Genomic DNA, 22,710 nt, shown 5'->3' on the forward strand with positions numbered 1-22,710 from the left:
AGGTCCCTGGTGCTGTGAGGCAGCAGTGCTAACCACTATGCTACCGTGGCATCCATGCTGCCATGTAATCACCTATATCAGCTGGAAGTCTCAATATCATCTGCTAAGTGCAATCCTATGATGAATCTTTGGACAGTTTGCTCCTATTATAATTTTTTTAATGGATCCTTTTGTTTCCTCTTGAAGAATGCTTGAAGAATACTTTAATGTACTGCTTTACTTTTCGAATTACATTTTTCTCGCAATCCACCTTTGCAGCCCTTCTCATTTTCTTGGTATTCCTCGACTTACCTCTGTGGATCTCCCATGCTGTTCTTTTCCTGCCCACTTTAGCATTTTCTGGTTTCTCTTCCTTCCTAATGTTGTTCGCAAGTAACAGTAAAACTTTGACTAATTTCGGCTATAAAGTATTTTTACATATTAAAAACAACACCCTTAAACATTCCTGTTTGATTTTTCCTTTCACTTATTTTCCTTCCACTATCTCTCCAAATGTTACCATTTTGGTGCATTTTCCCGGAATTAATACTTAGTATTCTTCTGTACAATCATACCTGACAAAGATGCAGAATACTCCCTTTAATTGTTTGGTGAGTTGTTGCATATTTCCTGTTACTAACATTTTCTTTTGCTACCCACAGAGACTCAGTATCACTTTCAGTATCGAACTCCATTGAAATAAGGAACTCCCCAGTAAATAAATGCATACAGCTTCCTGCCTCACCTTAGTAAAACACATCATTTGACTTCAATGATCTTACAAATTGACTCTGTCTACACGTCTACGCTTCTTGCTGCCTTGGAAAAGTAACCAGCAAAATCAAGGGCCCCACGCATCCTGGACATTCTCTCTTCCATCTTATTCCATCAGGAAAAAGATACAAAAGTGTGAGAACACATACCAACTGACTCAAGAACAGCTTCTTCCCTGCTGCCATCAGGCTTTTGAATGGACCTACCTCATATTAAGTTGATCTTTCTCTACACCCCAGCTATGGCTGTAAATTCTGCACTCTGTCCTTTCTTTTTCTATGAATGATATGCTTTGTCTGTATGATGTGGAGATACCGGGGTGGACCAGATGAGAGGTTACATGACACCAGGTTATAGTCCAACAGATTTATTTGAAATCACAAGCTTTTGGAGCGTTGCACCTTCACTTTCACCTGATAAAACCTGATTCACCTAAAAAAAATGTTGCATTATAACCTGGTGTCATGTGATCTCTCATCTTTGTCTGTACAGTGCAAGAAACAATACTTTTCACTCTATACTAACACATCTGACAATAATAAATCAAGTCAAAATTAAGCAGAGTGTTTAAAATAGGACAAGACCAGAATTACAAGAGCACAAATATTATTGAAGGTTGGGAAATCAGATGAGGTTAGCGATAAATTGGGGAGAGGCAATTAAGGGATTAGAAAAAGATGAGTAATTTAAAATCAAACTATTGCTGAACTGAAACCAGTGTAAATCAGTGAGTACAAGGATTATTGGTCAAAGGAACTTATGTGACTCAGAACACACATTAATTTTACTCTTTGTATCCTTTGCATTCATATAAACAAAATTGAGTTATTCTTTAGTATTCTTACTTCTCTCATTCCTAATTACTCGTAATCTATCGTATATTTTCTGCATTCCCTCCCCCCCCTCAACATATTAATTTAAATCCACCCTCCCTTATTTACACTTTCTGTAAGCACACTGGTACACTTCCAGTTCAGGTAAACTGCGTCACTCTAAACAAGTTCTTTCTGTCCCAGAACTTGTCTCAACCGGTTCTCGGAATCTGAAACCCCCTTCCCTGCACAAACTCTAAAATCACACATAATGGATCTAATCTCTCCCAACCTAACCTACACAGTGAAATCATCTGTAGATCCCAGCTTTAAGATCTTGTCCTCTTATCTACATGTTATCTCCTTATTCTACCTCTGCAATAACTCCATACTTTTCCTTATAAATCTCTCTTTCCCAAAGTTGGAAATTCCAGACCTTAGGGCCTTAGCAGCTGAAGGCCTGAATATCTATTGAACCTTTTCAGATGCAAAAGAATTTTTTTTGCTTTTCTCATTTTAATTCCTGCTCCGCGAACAGCCACCTATCTTTCCTGTTCATGACTCCTGCCCTAACCCTACGTTCACATCTTTTTCTCCCATCTTCCTTTCTGTCCTTTCTGAGCTCATCTAGTCTATGAAACCCATCTTCTGTTCTCTCAACTCTATTTCCATTAGACTGCTGACCACTCCATTTCCCTTCCTGGCCCCCATGTGAAATGTTTCCTTTCCTCAGGTACTGGCATGCATTTGGTTGAAACTCGCAAGAACCCTAACCCTGATTCCAGGTCTGCTGAGTATTTCCAGAATTCTCTATTTCTGATTTCCAGCAGCTGTAATATTTCATACTTTTGCATAAATGATTGCCGGTTGCTATAGAGGAGCTCTTGGAAAATGAGACAGCACATAAAGCAAATAAAGTCATTACTAATTGCTAATTAGTGACTGCATTTAAATTATACCATGTCTGCTCGGTGACCAAACAAGTGGGAACAATTCCAAGAGTTGAATACTTGACTGAGGAAATTTCCAAGCAGTGAGAGCTTTTTGCTGTCAATAGTCTTGATGTGAACTCACCCACATTATGAAGGATGGTAAAGTTACACTCCCCCCCCCCCGGGAACTATAGCACTCGGCAATAAAATAATGCATTATTGTGATATAGATCAGTTTAGTACTGTATTCTTTAATTGGGCTATTGTTTATAGTAACTCATAGTCCAACCTTGAATCATAGAACTTCTATAGTGCAGAAGGAGACCATTCAGCCCATCGAGTCTGCACTGACCAGAATCCCACCCAGGCCCTATTCCCTTAATGCCACACTTTTACCTTGTTAATCCCCCTGACAACAGGGTCAATTTGGCATGGCCAATCAACCTAACCCTCACATTTTTGGACTGTGGGAGGAAACCGGAGCACCCAGAGGAAACCCACGCAGATACAGGGAGAATGTGAAAACTCCACACGGACAGTGACCCAAGGCTGGAATTGAACTCAGGACCCTGACGTTGTGAGGCAGCAGTGCTAACCGCTGTATCAACATGTCGCCCCATGAAAACATGTTTATTAATTTCAAAATAATCTCAGCTCTAGGCAATAAGCACAGTTTACCGCTTTCCTCAATCTCGGCGTTCAAAACCTGCTCTAACAAGTTCAGTCTAATTTGTACATTAAGAATTACAGGAAGGGACTGTCTTCAAATTCTTATTCTCAAATTAATTACGTATTATTAAGATAAAACCCAAATTGTTTCTCCTTCTTTATTCTGAACCTTTCTTCCACAGAACGCAAGTGATATTTTTCTGTAATTTGCAACATTCCGAGCAGCACTTTGACACATGCTTCATCAAGGAAGTCTACATTTTGTATCAAGTCAGAATTTCATAGAACCCACATTAGTTGCTCTTTCTTTTCTTTCCCTTAGTTTTAACTGACAGCATTTCAGATTTTTCATTCGATAATTTCTCAAATCATAATCAACTATTGTCTGAAAATGGCAATGTTTTCATTGCACAGGGCATGATTCCATGAAGTTATTCCTTTTTACTGAATTCCAAATTGAACTATTTTGACTGCCATTAGATTTTCTTCCTGAAACAGCCTGATCTCAATATCACCTTATTACATTGGGCAAGAATGGGTTGGGGACTGGGGATTGGATGTCAAATGCACAAAATACGACCCTAAGTTGCAACACATGCACGTCCATTGATGTTTTATGGGGCTAGGTTTTGTGCCATCTTAGTTTTCTCAGTGGAGCCCTTCATTTATTTTTTAATTGGATTCCCACAGTGCAAATGGGAGGTCAATTTGAAATTTGTGGCTGGTGCATGGGAAATTGAGCACCAAAAGGTACCCACTCAAAAACCTTACCCATTAAATACGATTGTTTTCAGCAACCTTTGTGGATCAGGTGGATCAGCAGAACTCACTCCAAATTGCCTAAAAAAATTTTGACCTCTAGCCATGATTTCTCCACCTCCCCTAGAGCTTTGGTTACCATACCACACATCCCTACCTTACATCCAAATCATGGGCACCTCCTCCTGCCAATTGCAGGGGGCTGTCCATAGGGATCCCAGCTGGTCCCCCGACTACTGGTGTTTCCTCCTGCCACTTCACTAGACTGTCCATTTGGCCACCTATAAAATGTTTATGAGAGCATCTATATCTTAACCTCTTCAGGTTCTTTAGCCATCTTCAACCCTTCTTGCACACTCCTTGCCTCCATGGAAGTGACAGTATGTGAGGGGTGGAGAGAGAGATGACCTAATATTTATCATCACACCTGGGACAAAGTCTCAGTAAACCAAAGCAAGCATTTCAACCAGCCCACCTCAGCACCCAACAGCCTAAGCAAAATAGAGCTTTTCTGATACCCCGACACTGTACAGATCAGTACAATTCTTTTCCAATAGAAGAGACAAAGGCTAATCAAAGACTAATCTTCCTATCAGTATTTGAATGGTGTAATGATACTTGAAAATAGTTCTAATTATCTAAAATATGGGAATCACAAATTAAATCAGAAACCAAAACATAAAAGGACTCTTTTACTGACAATGCATTTTTTTGTTTTTTAAAAGCTATATCTTTGAAATGTACATTGTCCTCTGATGCATTTTAGATATACTTTGATAAAGATTAATGAAGTTTACAAAATTATGAAAGGCATGGATAGAATGGATAGTCAGAGTCTTTTTCCCAGGGTAGAAATCTTAATTACTATGGGACATGGGTTTAAGGTAAAAGGGGAAAAGTTTAAAAGTGATGTGAGAAGCAAGTTTTTTTTACACAGAGTGTTAAGTGCCTGGAATGCATTGCCAGAGGAGGCGGTAGAAGCAGACACAATTGCAAGGTTTAAGAGTCATCTTAATACTTACATGAATAGATGGAGAATAGAGGGACACAAAGGGAAAAGGTCTTCAGTTCAGAAAAGCGTCATGTGTTGGGGTAGGCTTGATGGGCCAAAGGACCTGTTCCTGTGCTGCCCGGTTCTTTGTTTTTTGAACCAAAACAAAGGAGCTTTTAGATCATTTCAATTCCAATTTCCCTTTAATAAATGTCCAGATCTATGGCAATGGAATTTTAAAATGTTACCTTTCAGCCTTCATACCTCCTAAGTAAGTGTGACATTTAAATGACTGCATATAATTTTGATTTTTATTCATTCATGAGGTGTGGGCATCGCTAGCTGGGCCAGCATTTATTGTCCATCCCTATTTGTCATTGAATTGACTGGCTTGCTAGGCCATTTCAGAGGGCATTTAAGAATCAACCACATTGCTAGCAGTCTGTAGTCACATGCAGGCTGGACTAGATTTCCTTTCCTAAAGGACATTAGTGAACTAGATGGTTTTTTTACACAATGACTTCATGATCATCATTAGACTTTTAGTTCCAGATTACGGAAGAAGTTCTCCCAGCCGCATGTTTCCCGCTGTGGGATGTTGGCATTTTGTTTGCTATTGGCAGGATTCTCTGGTACCGCTACTGTCAATGGGAGTTCCCACTGACGTCACACTATGCCAGCAGGAAATGGGCAGAGGTGCGCTGCCGGTGGAACCAGAGAATGCCACTGGCGTGAATGGCCGGAGAATTAGACAGTGCATCTGTGAAATAGGGCTGAAGCCTTCTTCGTAAGCAGCCTCATAAAAGCACCACCTTATACCTTCCCCGCACCCCACTCCAAATCCAATGATATTACTCCCAAAGTTACCATATTTTTCCCAAAGGAGAAATTTTGCAGCTTTATTATAAAGAGAGATCTCCTGGAGTATTCCAAAGAGGGCAGAAAGTAGTGTTTTCAAAGGAAATATTTATAAGAGGGAGCAATAATCTAAAGAAGTGATAGCTCAATGACAGCATGGATCTGTGAAATGATAAATTTTGGTTCGGACAGTAACAGTTATAGCTATACTGTGAACAGAAGTAGGCTTGTGCTGTGGAACACTGATCATTTCGCAGTCAAATTCACCAGGCATTACCTTCAACAGATGATGTGATTTTTTTTTAAATGAGTAGAATTCCACAGGGTTAATAATTAAAAAGTAGTCCACATCCAAATGCAATAAGACCTCAATAATATCTAAGCTTGGGCTGACAAGTTGCAACTCCTGCAAATTGCCAGGCAATGACTATCTCGAACAAAAGAGGATCTAACCATCACCTCTTGACATTCAATGTCACTACCATCACTGAATTCCCCACTATCATCATCCTGAGGGTTACCATTCACCAGAAATTGAACAGGATCAGCTACATAAATACTGTGGCTACCAGTGCAGATCTGAAGCTTGAAATTCTGTGGTTAGTAACTCACCTCCTGACTTTCCAAAGCCTGCCCACTACCTACAAGGCACAATTCAGGAGTGTGACGGGATACTTTCCTCTTGCCTGAATATGTGTAGCTGCAACAACACTCAAGGAGCTTGACACCATCCAGGACAAAGCAGTCACTTGATTGGCATCCCATCTGCAAACATTCACTCCCTCCATCACAAACTCACAGTGGCAGCAGTGTGTACCATCTACAAGATGCACTGCAGGAACTCACCGAGGCTCCTTCAGCAGCACCTTCCAAACTCACAACCATTACTATCTAGCATGTCAAGGGCAGGAGATAAAAGGAACATCACTACCTTGATGTTACCCTCCAAGCTACTCACCATCCTGACTTGGAAATTACCTCTTTTCCTTCACTGTCGCTGGGTCAAAATCCTCGAACTCCCATCCTAACTGCACCGTGGGTGCACCTACACCCCATGGACTGCAGCAGTTCAAGAAGGCAGCTCACCTCCACCTTCCCAAGGACAATTAGGGATGGGTGATAAATGTTGGTCTAGCCAATATGCCCACTTTCCATTATGATTCTTTTTAAATTCAACCCATCCATCAGGAAACTGATAGAATCAAAGTAGCTGCCCATTTAATGCCATATCTGAATTTACTTTCCATTCAAGTTAAAACAATCCCCTAAATTTATTTAATGAAGTATAGAATATATAAGCCAAGAGGTAATTCTATATAAAATCATAAGATTTCAGTGTTTTATTCATCTTGTCAGGAGTCACACTAAAGAAAGGATATTGAGGCTTTAGAGAAGGTGCAATGCAGATTCAATGGGATTCTGTCTGGTGTAAGGAATACAAATATAAAGGCAGAATTGAAAAATAGAGGCTGTTGCCACTGGAACAACACAGATTGCAAATGATATAGTCGGAATGTTTAATTATGAGAAGGAGGAAGCTCTGCAGATAAAAGATTGTTTTCAGTAGTCGTGAGATCTTAGAATGGGGGCTCACAGACATAATGTTAGAAATAAGAGATGCAGGGCAAAGGGCAAGAGACATTCCTTTACACAGTCTTGAGGCTGTGGAATTCACTTTCAGGCTTAGTGATCAATTGAAAAACTAAAACAATATTCCATATCAGATTAGATAAGTTGATGAATGAAAAGGGAGTGAAGTGATACAGGAAGAGATGGGTAAATCTATTTCAGACTCTTTACTCTTGTGGGGAGAAAAGGCCAACATGGAATTAGAGAGAGAGTCATAGAGATGTACAGCACGGAAACAGACCTTTTGGCCCAACTCACCCATGCCGACCAGGTTTCCTACTTTTGGCCTATATCCCTCTAAACCTTTCCTACCCATGTACCTGTCCAGTTGTTGGGCCAAATGGAGTGTTTCTGTGTTGTAACACTCATGCCTTTTAAGGGGTTTGAACCCATGGACCTGATTCTCAGACAGGCACAACTAGAAAACGATAGAATTGAAATTCTGCAAGTGTTCTCCAGTGTCCCATTGCAAAGTTGGCAGCTTCTCCAGGGAAACAATGCAAATGGTTGGGATGATGTTTGCAGACGTGAAATCCTGTGGAATGTCAGTGCCTAGCAAGCAAAAGCAATGTAAACTAAGGCCTAGGTTCTGGTGGAGCAGGGCATCTCACAGCATGCCTGGTAGTTCAGATTCTTTGTGCACTTATATGGTTTGAACAAACCTAGTCTCCAGGGTTGCTATAATTAGAAGCTGATAATGGTACACAATGAGTGATCAGGATCTTTGTGAACAATGGGAAAAAATTCTTAAGCAATGATATTCTCTCTTTAACCTTCTTCCATCAGGAAAAAGATACAAAAGTCTAAAGTCTGAGTGCCAACCAACTCAAGGACAGCTTCTTCCCTGCTGCCGTCAGTCTTTTGAATGGACCTACCTTGTGGTAAGTTGATCTTTCTCTGCACCCAAGCCATGACTGTAACACTATATTTTACACCCTCTCCTTTCCTTCTCCCCTATGTACTCTATGAATGGTATGTTTTTTCTGTATAGTACACAAAAAACAATACTTTTCACTGAATAGTAATACATGTGACAATAATAAATCAAATCAAAGCTGACAATTATTTCCTTTTTGAGCAAAGGATGTTGATTGGCAGTCATCAACAGTTATCACGTTGATTAAAGGGCATTTGTGCTGGTGTTGGTAGAAAACATTCTGTAGTGAGTTTTATGGTTAATTCATTTTTAATGCAGAAGTGTCAAGAAAATAACAGGGAGGTTGAGTGGATGGTGCAATGTTTGTAAGGCACCTTGTGACAACTCCTCACCTCAGGTTGTTGACTGATTTGCACATAAATAACGGCATGTGCCATTAGGCACCATTGTCTTTTCAGTAATGGATTTCAGTTTTAATATTGACCAATACTAAATACATTTAATATATTTAATATTGCATGGCATAATGCTTCAGCACAGGGGCATAACAGTCTTCAAAAAGGGGTGGAGACCTAGGATGGACCAAGAGACAATAGATACAAAACAATTCCGTTATTCTCATTACTTTGAAAGTCTTACCCGTGTGATTATCTTGGGATGAGGATCTGTAGAATTCTCCATAAGTTTTATTTCACCAGGTGACTTCCATAGATTCTCTTTTACAGTAATCTTCACTTTTGTGTTACTGCCCAGAGACAAGGGAGCCAAATCTTTAGCATGAACTATTAGCTGGTAGGCATCTTCATTTAGAGGATCAAGTGAGTTATACCCTGCAGATAAATACATTTTCAATAAAACATTACACTCCATGCCATCTTTAGGGAAAACCAGTTGGCAATAAACTTTTCTTTCAATGGAATCAAAGAATACAACTGGATCTTTTCCTCACCGTTAATGTGCAAGTGGCACAATAATTTATTGTGCTTTTGCAAATAAACTTAAAATGTTTGGTGGAAGCTTTGTTATAAAGGCTTTATAAAATCCACTTTTAATGATAAAAATGCTCTCAATATCTAAATAGTGTATGATTCTACACCCTTACAAATGTTTATTTAATGATAATCTTAATGTACAATTGATCTACAATTAATTTTTATATTCTTTCATGGGACATGGGAATCACTAGCTAGGTCAGCATTATATACAAATACATCTGACAATAATAAATCAAATCAAATCAAAAGGTGGTGGCAATTGCCTCTTTGAACCTCTGCAATCCATGTGGCGCAGGTACATCAATGTGCAGTTAGGGACAGTGGTCCAGGATTTTGATCCCACGACAGTGAAGGAACAGGGTTATAGTTCCAAGCCAAGGCAATCATATGACTTGGAGGAGAACTTAGTTATGTATGAATCAACGAAAAGCAGTTTGATTTAATTGCTAAGTAGCCATAAGAAGCAAACTCATAGAATCCTTACAGTACAGAAGGAGGCCATTCAGCCCATCTGTACCAACCACAATCCCACCCAGACCCTATTCCTGCAACCGCACACATTTACCCTACTAACCCCCTGATATTAGGGTCAATTTAGCATGTCCAGTCAATCTAACCTGCACATCTTTGGACTGTGGGAGGAAACCAGAGCAAGGAGAACGTACAGACAGTGACCCAAGGATGAGAATTGAACCTGGAACCCTGGCGCTGTGAGACAGCAGTGCTAACCACTGTGCCACCATGCGGCCTTAAACTGTCCAAAAAAATTCTTCCACAATTTGTGTTAATTTTTTTTTGACATTGGTTAATGCATAATGTTACAGAAAGATTTTGAAAAGATATCACAAATTTTGACCATAAAATTAATCATTTATTGTGGGAAATCAATGTAACAGTTTGTCTCCACATTGCCTGCTCCGCTACTGAACCTTAAGTTAATGATTTAATGTTGTTGTAATGCTGCAACTACTTTGGACAAATTCATTGTGTGAAAATGCATGGGTGAGTGTCTGTGACAGAGCTAGAGAATGAAATAGCACACTTTGACAATTAAACAGAAAATAAGTTACAGACAATAAAAAACATTGACTGCTGTGGAACTACAACACTCACACCACATAACATGACAAGCAGCACTCAGATCTTCTAAGGAGAGGTGGGATACATAGGAGCTGAGGTTCAGGGCAGGAAGCGGAGTGGATTTTAGAATGCAAACTGCTGAATGAAAGTATTCCTTTGTGAGAAGAGTTTAAAGCATGCTTTGGAAGTGGTGTTTGGAAACCCTCATGTGACAATCATCTGAGGGATTCTGAGGATAAATTGGATTCTGAATGGAGTGTGCGTCTGACCTCAGCCAATCTGCGTGTTTTAAGAAAGCACTTTGGGTGTAAAAGAGATCATTGTAATTTCAAATGTCATCCATGTTAATCTTAAAACTTCTATGGATTTCTTGACCTGAAGGGGGCGGAGGGGAAGGTAGAAGGGCATTATTTTATCATCCAGTTTTTCATGTTAATAAATGTTTTTTTCTGGTGCTAAAACTAATTAACGGTCATGTGACTCTTCTTCCACATTTAATAAAGGGGTAAAAGTTGTGGTCTTTTGAGCTAGGGTTCCATTCTGGGATCTTCCCATCCAACTATAACATCAACCAGATCATAACACATAGGCCCTGATTTTACTGGCACAGCCATCCTGAAATCAGGGCAGGTGAGGTTCGCAGAATGACATTCCCCATCAGCCTCGGGTGCAAACTTACGAGCTTCAGACAGCCTTGCCAATAAAATCAGGGCCATAGCATTCATTAATTGCACTGTACACATGTTGTTTAACATGACTTTATTTAACTAATATGATACTTGTTTAGCGTGGATAGAGGATAGGGTGTTAGCGTGGATAGAGGATTGGCTGTCAAATAGGAGGCAGAGAGTGGGGGGTCAATGGGTGCTATTCGGATTGGCGGATGGTGACTAGTGGAGTGCCCCAGGGGTCGGTGCTGGGGCCTCAGCTTTTTACCATTTATATAGATGATCTGGAGGAGGGAACCGAGTGTAGGGTGTCGAAATTTGCTGATGACACCAAAATTGGTGGAAAGGCAAATTGTGCGGAGGGTGTGGAGAGTCTACAGAAGGATCTAGATAGGCTGGGCGAATGGGCCAGGAACTGGCAAATGGAATTTAATGTTGGCAAGTGCGAGGTGGTCCACTTTGGTAGGAATAATGGTAGGAAGGATTATTACTTACGTGGCGAAAAACTGCAGCAGGCGACGGTGCAGAGGGACCTCGGGGTCCTTGTGCATGAGTCGCAAAAACCCAGCCTGCGGGTGCAGCAGGTGGCCAGGAAGGCTAATGGGATGCTGGCCTTCATAGCGAGGGGGATTGAATATAAAAGTAGAGAGGTCTTGCTGCGGCTGTACAGGGCATTGGTGAGGCCGCAACTGGAGTACTGTGTGCAGTTTTGGTCGCCGTACTTACACAAGGATATTTTGGCCTTGGAGGGAGTGCAGAGGAGGTTTTCTAGGCTGATACCGGAGTTGAGGGGTTTGAGCTATGAGGAGAGGCTGAATAAACTAGGCTTGTACTTGTTAGAGTTTAGAAGAATGAGGGGAGATCTCATTGAGACGTATAAGATGATGAATGGGATGGATAGGATAGAGGTGGAGAGACTTTTCCCGCTCAGAAAGGACAGTAGGACTAGGGGGCACAGCCTCAAGATAAAGGGGGGGTGGTTTAGAACGGAGTTGAGGAGGAACTTCTTCACTCAAAGGGTGGTGAATCTCTGGAATTCTCTGCCCGTTGAAGTAGTGGAGGCTGCCTCGCTAAATATTTTTAAGATGCGGGTTGATGGGTTTTTGATAAGAGAGGGGATTAAGTGTTATGGGGAGAGGGCAGGAATGTGGAACTGAGCCACGACAGATCAGCCATGATCTTATTGAATGGCGGGGCAGGCTCGAAGGGCTAGATGGCCTACTCCTGCTCCTATTTCTTATGTTCTTATGTTCTTTATGTTCTTATACTTTAATAACATTCATATTTAAATGACAGTGGTAGATATATTCTGATATCAGGGCCTATTTTAGAACTGCCTACATTTAAGTATAAAGATGGATTCTCAAAATAATGAAATAGAGAGGTGTCCTATGTTCAAATTGCGATGTTAATAGAAGAAATGCTTTATCTTATGGTCAACATACCGCTTTCAGTTGTGGAAATCGCTCCAGTTACATTATCAATCTGGAAATACACTGCACCATGACTGATTGGGACCTGTTGTGAGATGCTGTACCTAATTTTACCATTAGGGGTTTCAGGGTCATCCAAATCCATGGCACTTACACGCATGAAAGACTTTCCTGTAAATAGAAAAAACATTTTTTAAAATTTTATAAATGTTACTTCCCCACGCCCTTTGAAAGCTTCACCTTGGACAGCTTCAGAGATGCTGATGAGCTTGCTCACCCAAGTGGCCATTCATCATGTGAGATTCTGAATGGAATATGGTGGGCATGAGGCTTGCAATATGTTGGTGAACATTACCAATCGTTGTGGCTCCACAAGGCATTTGTAAAGCCAGCCCACAGTCTAATCTCACTGTTGTGCTTACTTTCTTCCTTATCATGCAACTATCTAGTACAGCCAACACTTAGTGTAGCAAAAATGTCCCAAACTGCTCAGCATGGGGGGAAAAAAACATTTCTGGCAACAAGACATAGAAGGAGAAATCAGGAAACATGTCCAAAAGCTTGACAGAAGAAGTAGTTTTTAAGAATATCTTAAAAGAGAAAGATATGTGAAAAGATTTAAAAGGGGAATTCCAGAGCTTAGGACCTAGGCAGCTGGAAGAATTCATTACCACAGGAAGTAGTTGATGCCAAAACATTGAATGTATTCAAGAGGCGGCTGGATATAGCACTTGCAGCAAATGGGATCAAAGGTTATGGGGAGAAAGCAAGACTAGGCTATTGAGTTGGATGATCAAACATGATAGTAATGAATGGCAGAGCAGGCTCGAAGGGCAAAATGGCCTCCTCCTGCTCCTATCTTCTATGTTTCTATTTAGAGCACAGCCAGAAATGGTGGAGTGATTAAAATTAGGGATGCAATTAGAGGGGAGTTTTGGAACCTTGGAAGTTTTGGGGCTGATGAGGCTACACAGGCAGGGAAGAGGGGAACAATGCAGGAATTTGAAAACAGTGAAAAGGCTCTTAAAATTGAGGTGTTGTCGGACAGGGAGACAGTGAAGGTCAGCAATTAAAAGGTTGATAGGTGATTTAGATGAGGTTAAGATATGTGCAGAAAAGATTTTTATGGGCACAAGTTTATAAAGTTGGAAGATGAAAGGCCAGCCAGGAGCAGATTGGAATATTCAAATCTAGAGATTAAAAACAGATTATAACCAAGATTTCAGCAGCAGATGAGCTAAGGGAAAGTTGGAGTCGTAGGGCATTCCTGGGGTGGAATCTTGATTATAATATGGACAAGTTCTTTGCAACTCAGGATCAAATTCAACACTGAGGTTGTGAATGGGCTTACTCAGCTAAAACCAGTCACAGATTTGGGAAGCAATAACACGTTCAAGGAGAGAAAGTGGAGGTTTGAAGTGTGGCAGCTTTCAGTTCAGTTGGGGTTACTACTGACCAGGTAAAGAACTGAACCAGTCGTTAAAATTCTGTGGCTGCAAGAGTAGGTCAGAGGCTTGGTGTTGTGTGCCAACATAACACACCTCCTGATTCCCCCAAAGCTAGTTCATCATCTACAAGGCACAAGTCAGGAATGTGATGCTATAATCTCCACCTGTCTGAACAAATGCAGCTCCAACAACACACAAGAAATATGACACGATTCAGGGTAAAGCAGCACATTAATTTGGCACCACATCCATCCACCACCTTCAGCATTCACTCCATCCAGCACCGTTACATAGAGTCATAGGGTCATAGAGGTTTACAGCATGGAAACAGGCTTTTCAGCCCAACTTAACCATGTGCCCCTTTTTTCTAACCCCTAAGCTAGTCCCAATTGCCCGCATTTGGCCCATATCCCTCTAAACCCATCTTACCCATGTAATTGTGTAAACGCTTTTTAAAAGGCAAAATTGTCCCCACCTCTACTGCTACATCTGGCAGCTTGTTCCAGATACTCATCACCATTTGTGAGAAAAAATTGCCCCTCTGGACCTTTTCATATCTCTCCCCTCTCACCTTAAACCTATGCCCTGTAGTTTTAGACTCCCCTACCTTTGGGAAAAGATATTGACTACCTAGCTGATCTATGCCCCTCGTTATTTTATAGACCTCTATAAGATTACCCCCAAGCCTCCTACGCTCCAGGGAAAAAGCATAATGGTAGCAAAGTAAACCACTTACAAGATGCACCACAGCACTACACCATGACTCCTTCAACAGCACCATCCGAACCACGACTTCTACTACTTAGAAAGCTAAAGATAGCAAATGGATGGGAACACCACGAACTACAAGTTCCTCTCCAAGCTACACACCATCTTGACATGGAAATTTAGCACCATTTCTTCACTGACTAGGTCAATAGCCTTTCCTAGCAGTATTCTGGGAGTATCTAGACCACATGGAGTACAGAGATTAAAAATGGTTGACATGGGGAGAATATTCAAACTCCACATAGACAGTCACCCAAGGCCTGAATTGAACTCAGGTCCCTGGAGCTGTGACATCAATGTGACTCACCATCACTTTCTCAAGGGCAATTCGGGATGGGCAATAGATGCTGACTTAGTCAATGATACCCAAATCTTAAGTAATGATAAAAAGAAAATCTCAGAACAACACAGAGGTACCATTCCCCGACTGAGTGTATTCAATGAGCCTTCAGCTTGTTGTAAATATATGGAGAAATGACCTGCTTCTTTGTTTCTCACTGGATTACAAAAGCAGGGAGGTTACGCTGAACTTATTTAGGACACCAGTTAGACCTCAGCTGGAATATTGTGTATAGATGCAAGTGAGAATAAGGTTAAATATAGAACGTTCTGAGTGGAAGTGGGAAATGAAATAAGAGTATAAGATGACAAAAATAAAAGGGAATCCAAAAGTCTTCTATCAGCTTATAAACAATGAACTAGTGGTAAAAGGAGTAGAGCTGTCAGAGGCAAAAACAGGCATTTATGCCACGAAGTAGGCAGCACAGTTGAGGTATTAAATGAATGCTTTGCAATCGCCTATACCAAGGAAAATAAAGTCATAATGAAAGAGGAGATTATTCAGACACTGGAAGGGCTAAAAATTAATTAGGAGGAAATCAAAGCCAGGTCAAAAGCCATCTGAAGATGCTAAAGGAAGCAAGGGTGAAAATTGTTGAAGTAATCTTTATATCTTCAATAGCTTGGGATAAAGGGGTGATGTCAGCTGCCTAGGGATTTGCAAATATTACACCTCAGTTCATAAAAGGATGTAAGGATAAATGCTGCAGCTACAGGCCAGCCAATTTATCCCCAGTGGTGAGAAAGCTTTCAGAAACAATACTCCAGAGCAAAATTAATAATCACTGCCCAAAATATAATTAATTAAAGAAAGCAACACAGATTTGCTTTTTGATGAACGAGCAGAGATGGCTGATCATGATCATTTGGTCTTGTTACTTATATATATAGAGGCCAGAATCCAGCCATTCATGCCAGTGGGATTCTTCAATGCTGCTGCAATGAATGGAGATTTGGCTGATTGTCAAATTCTCTGTCCTCACTTGCAGCAGAGGCAGGGCGTGAACAGTCGGAAAATTCCAGCCATAGATTCTGAAAAAGCATTTGATGAAACTCCACATAACAGACTAATGAGCAAAGTTAAAGCCTACGGATAGAAGGCAGCACAGATACAAAGTTGGCTGAATGACAGAAAACATACAGCAGTGGTGAATGGTTCTTTATCAGACTGGAGGATAGTTATAGTGGGATTTCCCGGTTGTGGGGGTAGGTATTCGGACCATTGCTTTTCTTAATCTTTATTAGTGACCTGGACTTGGTGCACAGGGCATAATTTCACAAATTTTTCAGACGCAAATAATAGAAATATTGCGAACTGTGAGAAGGATAGTGATAGTGCTAGACTTCAAGAGGACAAGGCTAGTTTGGCAGAACAGACAGAAACATGGCAGATGAAATTTAATGCAAAGAAGTGTGAAGTGAGACATTTTGGTTGGAAGGCCAAGTTAAGGCAATATAAAGTAAAGGCCATGACCTAAATGGGCTGCAGGAGCAGAAGGACACAAGGCTATATATTCATAATTTGTTAAAGATGACTGGACAGGTTGAGAAAGTGATACAGGCATACAGGCCCTGGAATTTATAAATCGAGGCATGGAAGTACAAAAGCAGGGAAGTTGTTGTGAATACTGGAGTATTGTGTCCAATTATGGGCACCACACTTTAGGGAGAATGTGAAGGCAATGGAGAGAATTTAGAAAGATTAATGAAATTGGTTTCAGTGATAAGAGATTTCAGTTATGAAGATAAATTGACAAAGCTGGGCTGTGCTCTTTAGAGTAAGGTTTAAAATGAGATTTAATAGAGCTTTTCAAAATCATGAGGATGTGGACAGAAGAGGAAGATGTCCCTGTTGGCAGAAGCATCATAAAACAGTGCACACTGTTGTAAGGTGATTGGTAAATATACCTGGGAAATGTTTTTTACATAGTGAGTGGCTAAGATCAGGAATGCACTGCCTAAGAGTGTGGTGGAGGAAGATTCAATTGTGTGACATTTAAAAGGGAATTGGGTAATTATCCAAAGAGATAATTGCAGGGCTACAGAGAAAAGGCCGGGGACATCAAATAGCTAAATAACTCTTACAGACAACTGGCACAGTCTGTTGGGCTGAATGGTCTGCTTCTGTGCTGCAATTATTCGACGATACTATTTCTAAATTATTAAGCTACACCATGAAAAGATTTTGGCTGCAGTTTGCTCACCTTTCTTTTATAATACATTGATGTTACTTTGAAAGAAGTCTTGCCAGATTCATTGCAGATTCTACTTTCAGGCCAGTAAACAACTGAATTGAAGCATTTGAAAATGCTGAATGTACAGAACCATTACAAAGTAAAATATGTCATAATCATGTCAATCACATCGTGATTTGTCACTGTCTGATACTGATAAAGCAGTCACAAGCAATTAGACATCTGCGATTTATGTACATTTTAAAGTTCTAGAGCTGATAACAAATGACCAATCAAATAAAAAAATGAACATTCCATCCAAGGAAATGTCCCAACACCATTATCTTTACTACCTCTTTAAATAAAAACATTGGGATCAATATTCCAATCAGTTCCTGAGTGCGACTGTGGTGGATCGCCCCAGCAAGATTCAACTAAATGTTTCTTATGGGGGAGGTTTGATGGGGTTTGGGTTTTCTTCACCTCCACCACTCCCCCACATGCCCCCTCCACCCTCCTGTGACACCAGCAGCCCCATCAATTGGGCATGCCTTGCACCCCCGAGGCATGAATATCCCTCTTGATATTCAATGGCATTACCATTAAATATTTCCCCCATTATCACCATGTAGGGGGTTACCAAATTTATATACAAGTCTCTTATAATTCCCACCACTATGCCTGAGTACAACTCTGTAACTCTCAGAAGTCTCACAAAAGATCCAGTTCATCCTGCAGCAGAAGTTAATTGATTCCGGAAAGGATAAATGATCCTCATTGGCTCCAATCTGAGTGCAGTTATGATATTAAGTATGACTTGCCTTCAAAGCTGCTCAAAAATGGATTTTTTTTGCTGGGTACCAATGACCTTACCTCATCGTTCAGAACTGGATCTGTGGTTTGCTGCCCCACCTCTCTCAACAGAGTCGCTTTATCAGGATTTATGACTGTACCATAAGTTATCAACCTGTTACATACCAGGCCTGGAATTCTGGCGTACAACTCCGATATATTCTTCTTGTGTGAAGATAGGTTCATTGTCATTTACATCGCCAACTTTAACATTCACAAATTCAGGTCCTTCAACTGTCTCATCATTTTCATTTACGCCCACTATCTAAAACAAAGAAACCAAAGACAACAATGATTAACAAAGTTAAATCCTTCTATTTACCAATTTATTAAAGCATAAAGTTCAAATCTGTCACTCCAGCACTAAGTGCCTTGGAAAGCTGTTCACTCTCCTGCCCTTTATCTACAATATCTAGGACCACAGTCTTTACAATTCTATATATCAGAACATGTTTTCCAGCTGCTAGTTCCCTTTTAAAGTTTTAACTATAAATATATACACACAGCCTAAAGGAAGATGACTGTGATTGTTCAAAACTGATCACCTCAGCACTGAGATATCCTTACAGGAGTCTGGGAGAACTGACCCTGGCCCAACTGCCTTCAGCTGCTTCATCAATGACCTTCCCTCCATCAGATGGCCAGAAGCTGAGATTTTTGTTGATTGCATAATGTTCAGCATCATTCACAACTCCTCAGGTACTGAAGGACTTTATGTCCATCAGCATTAAGATCTATACAATATTCAGAATTGGGCTGATAAGGGGCAAGTAACATTCAGGTCACCAAATGCCAGACAATTATCAACTCCAACACGAGAGAATCTAATCATCTCCCCTTGATATTCAATAGTATTAACATTGCGGAATCCCCCGTTATCAATATTGTGGGGGTTACCATCGAACAGAAACTGAACAGCCAAATATATACATACCGTGGCTACAAGAGGCTCAGATATTAGGAATTCTGAGCAGAGTAACTCACCTCCTGACTCCCCAAAGCTTTACCACCATCTACAAGGCACAAGTCAGGAGTTTGATGGAATGCTCCAATAACACCCAAGAAGCTCAACATCATCCAGAACAAAATGACTACATGACTGACACCCCATCCACTACTTTATACCTTCTACCAGCCATATAAAATGGCTGCAGTGTGTATTATCTGCAAGATGCACTGTGGGATCTTCTGGCCTACCCCATATCCAGAGACCTCGACCCTTTAATGTAGACTTCTGCCATAGACACCACCACCACTACTCTCGCCCCCTCTCCCCACCAAGTCAGTCTAGACCTGTCAGAATTTTATACATTTTAACGAGATACCCTCTCATTCTTCTTCCAAACTCCAGTGAATATACGCCTAGTTAACCCAATCTTTCCTCATTCAACAATCCAGCCAACCCTGGAATCAGTCTAGTGAACTTTCACGGCACTGTCTCCATGATAAGTATATATTTTCTTAGACGAAGAGCAAAACTGCACTCACAGTACTCCAAGTGTGGTCTCACCAAGGCCTTGTACAATTGCAGTAAAACATCCTTGCTCCAGCACTCAAGTCCTCTTGCAATGTTGGCCAATTTACCATGTGCCTTCATAGCGTCTTGCTGCACCTGCATGTTTGCTCTATACGTAATGACATTTACTGCACTCCAAATCATAATTGGTTGGGCAAAATATTTACAAATGTTTAATTAGGTACTATCTAAATTCCCATGTCTATTTTATTATTACAGTTGAAAACTTCAGTTTTCATACGGCTAATTACTGCCTCAATATAATCTCAACTGATATTATTAGTTGCACAGGCGTTAATTTTGCATTATAATCTAACACTCAAAAAAATGACACTGCAACTTCCCATCTGAAGCAAAGGTCTATTGTCAGGATGAGTTCAAAGTTTTAATTCTAAATGGCATCCTCTCTTTTGTTTCTCTTAAGTGTTGCTTGCAGCTACACAAAGTTCTAAATTTTTAATTTGAAAAAAAATGCCCTGCATTTAAATTTCAGCATTGCATTCTGCATAATCACTGACACAACTATCACAATGCCCTTTACAATGAATTATAAAGACAATTTTCCATGTTTTAGATCTTCTATGGTTTAAACAGATGTGTAAAACGCCTTTGTAAAAAAACGAAGCTTGCCATGAGTGGCACTGTTGTTTTTTTTGTATAATCTTCACTCGATATCATTGGATTTCCCGGAATCATCTCATTAATTCACAGGCCTTAGGGGTCATGCCAGAGGTCAGAGTTATAGAGCTGTACAGAACACATTAAGGTCCTTTAGTCAGCCAACTACTCTAACTCCATTTTCCAGCACTTGGCCAATGGCCTTATATGTCTTGGCATCGCAGCAGCACATCTAAATACTTCTTGTATGTTAACAGGCTCTCTGCCTCTTAACATACCCTTTCAGGCAGTGAGTTCCAGACTCACACCACCCTTTGGGTGAAGAGGTTTTTCCTCACATCCCCTATCTCCTGTGCCTTACCTTAAATCTATGCCCTCTGGTCATTGATCCATCCACCAAGGGGAAAAGGTATCTTCCTGTCTACTCTACCTAAGCCCCTCATAATTTTATACATCTCAATCATGTCGCTCCCTCAGTTTACTCTACTTCAAGGTAAACAACCCCAGTCTATTTAAATGATAAATAAAGGCAAAGTACTGCGGATGCTGGAATCTGAAACAAAAACAGAAAAATGGTGCAGAATCTCAGCAGGTCTGACAGCATCTAACGAAGAGTCATCCAGATCTGGAACACTGGCTCAATTCTCTCTCCAATCTCTCTTCATAACTAAAACTCTCCACTTGACAGCCCATCTGATCAGCCCATCTATATCCTCCTGTAATCTAAGGCTATCCTCCTCACTATTTGCTACCCTGCCAATTTTCATATTATTGGTGAACTGGTGGCTACACAGTGCAAAGAGCAATTTGCAATACTTGCTAGATACAACCTAAGCAGTTTACCCTCCACTGACCCTGAAGCCACCCATCAACAACTGGTGATCCCTTGCCAGAGAGCAGTAGCCAACCCTTCTCTTCTTTGAGGCAGGTTTTAATGGCTGGAAGGGCAAAGGTTGTCATTAGATGCCCACGGTCACCAAGATTCTTAATTGGTCTCACAAAAGCTTCTACTTTTTCATGCCCAAAAACATACGACAATGTTGCAGTGATTGGAATTTTCTTCTACTTTCTGCTTACTTGTAACTTGTAAGATGCTTGTTGTTCGCGGTCCAGGGTCATGTTGCAAACCAACCAGCCATCTAAAATGAAGAACTTTCCGTATGTTTCACCAGTAACTTTAAACAACTTCACGGCATTGTTGGTTGGTGTAAACTATGATGAAAGAAAATTATAGACCAAGCTTAGTTTGTGTGCATCATCATCAAATTTGCAATCAAGGGTTATCTGACTCTGGCATCGATAGTACAAACAATTAAAATAAAATTCTATTGTATTTGTACTAGTAGCTTAGTGGATAATTGATTGAATTTTACAGAGTGCCTTGGTGCCCGACCCTCTTGTAAAAAGTTGGGGGGAGCCCATTCACCAGCATGAGTGCTGCCCTTCAGCAAAACACTGGGAGCAGCATTGCTTGTTTCAATGCAAGATATCCACCCTATCTTGGGAGGCAGACCCACCTGAGAGAGCTGCCAGCCAATCAGATGGGCAGCAGCTCTGTAGTCCCAGCAGCGCCAGGTTTAAGTAGTCGTCACTGCTGGGACTACAATCAATTCAGATGAAGAGGAAGATTTTGAACTGGAAGTGACAGATAAGTCCAGGGTGTCACTGGGGCAAGGCTGGAAGGTCCGGTTGAATAGGTCATGGGGGGTTGAGTTTGAGAAGATTGGCAATGAGGGTAAAGCGGGGAATAGGAGCTGAGGCTGGAGGAAGCTCTGATGGACCCAAGAGAGATGCAAAGGAGATCCCTCCCTTTGTCCATGTCAGTCACAGCTAAAGTTGCAGGCAGGCTATGTATTGCATTTTCCAAAGTTTTTAGCAAGCTCCCCGCTTTCAAACCAATTGGTGAGGGAATGTAAAATCCAGCCCATTGTGTTACTCATGAAAGCTCCAGGGTCGTTCTTTGATCTATGTTAATTTAGCTGATCTGGAACACTTAGGGCACGACATTTTGGCATAGTCTCCTGAAATTATAAAATAATGATCAAAATAAAGATCTGCTGGGTTTAACACAGCAGAGTGGAGCTGCTTGAATGTTAACTACTTGTGACATCAGCTGATTCACACTTTGTGTTAATCAGTCTTTGTGCAGAGTTCTAGACAATGTCAGGCTACAGGAGAAGGGCATTCCAGTGTCTGGTATTTGACCCCACATGAAATGGAAGCAGAACCATAATTGCCTTGCAAGTCTGGATGATGTGGAGATTTCAGTGAGTTTGTGAAATCAATCACTTTTTGTTGTTTCCCAACCTCTTCAACAGTAATCGCTTCCCTTGTAAGATATCCACAAAGATTTAATGCTGTTCAAAGAACTCCACGGTTAACAGTGCCAGTTTTTATCTAGAGACTGATATGTACAAGACAATGCAGAAGATCTTGAAAGAACAAAATACTGGAGTTCTTATGATCCTGCTGACCTTTTTGGGTTTTAAACCACTGTCATAAAATTTTCCACAGGCATTACTGGCCAAGTGTTTATAAC

General features: G+C 40.8%; 1 protein-coding gene across 2 annotated transcripts in view; it reads right to left on the bottom strand.

The window, feature by feature from the left end:
• The window catches only part of cdh17 (cadherin 17, LI cadherin (liver-intestine)), a 97,086-nt gene that overhangs the window by 48,201 nt on the left and 26,175 nt on the right, over positions 1-22,710 (bottom strand). For both annotated transcript variants that reach the window (XM_080194413.1, XM_080194414.1), the window contains exons 4-7: positions 21,249-21,383; positions 18,164-18,302; positions 12,469-12,627; positions 8,920-9,110 (exon numbers count right to left, since the gene is read on the bottom strand). In XM_080194413.1, coding sequence (XP_080050539.1) covers positions 8,920-9,110; positions 12,469-12,627; positions 18,164-18,302; positions 21,249-21,383 — 624 coding nt within the window. The remainder of the gene's footprint in view (positions 1-8,919; positions 9,111-12,468; positions 12,628-18,163; positions 18,303-21,248; positions 21,384-22,710) is intronic.

Source organism: Carcharhinus amblyrhynchos, chromosome 8 (genome assembly GCF_965287045.1).
Source record: "Carcharhinus amblyrhynchos chromosome 8, sCarAmb.v2.hapA, whole genome shotgun sequence".
Lineage (NCBI taxonomy): Eukaryota > Metazoa > Chordata > Chondrichthyes > Carcharhiniformes > Carcharhinidae > Carcharhinus > Carcharhinus amblyrhynchos.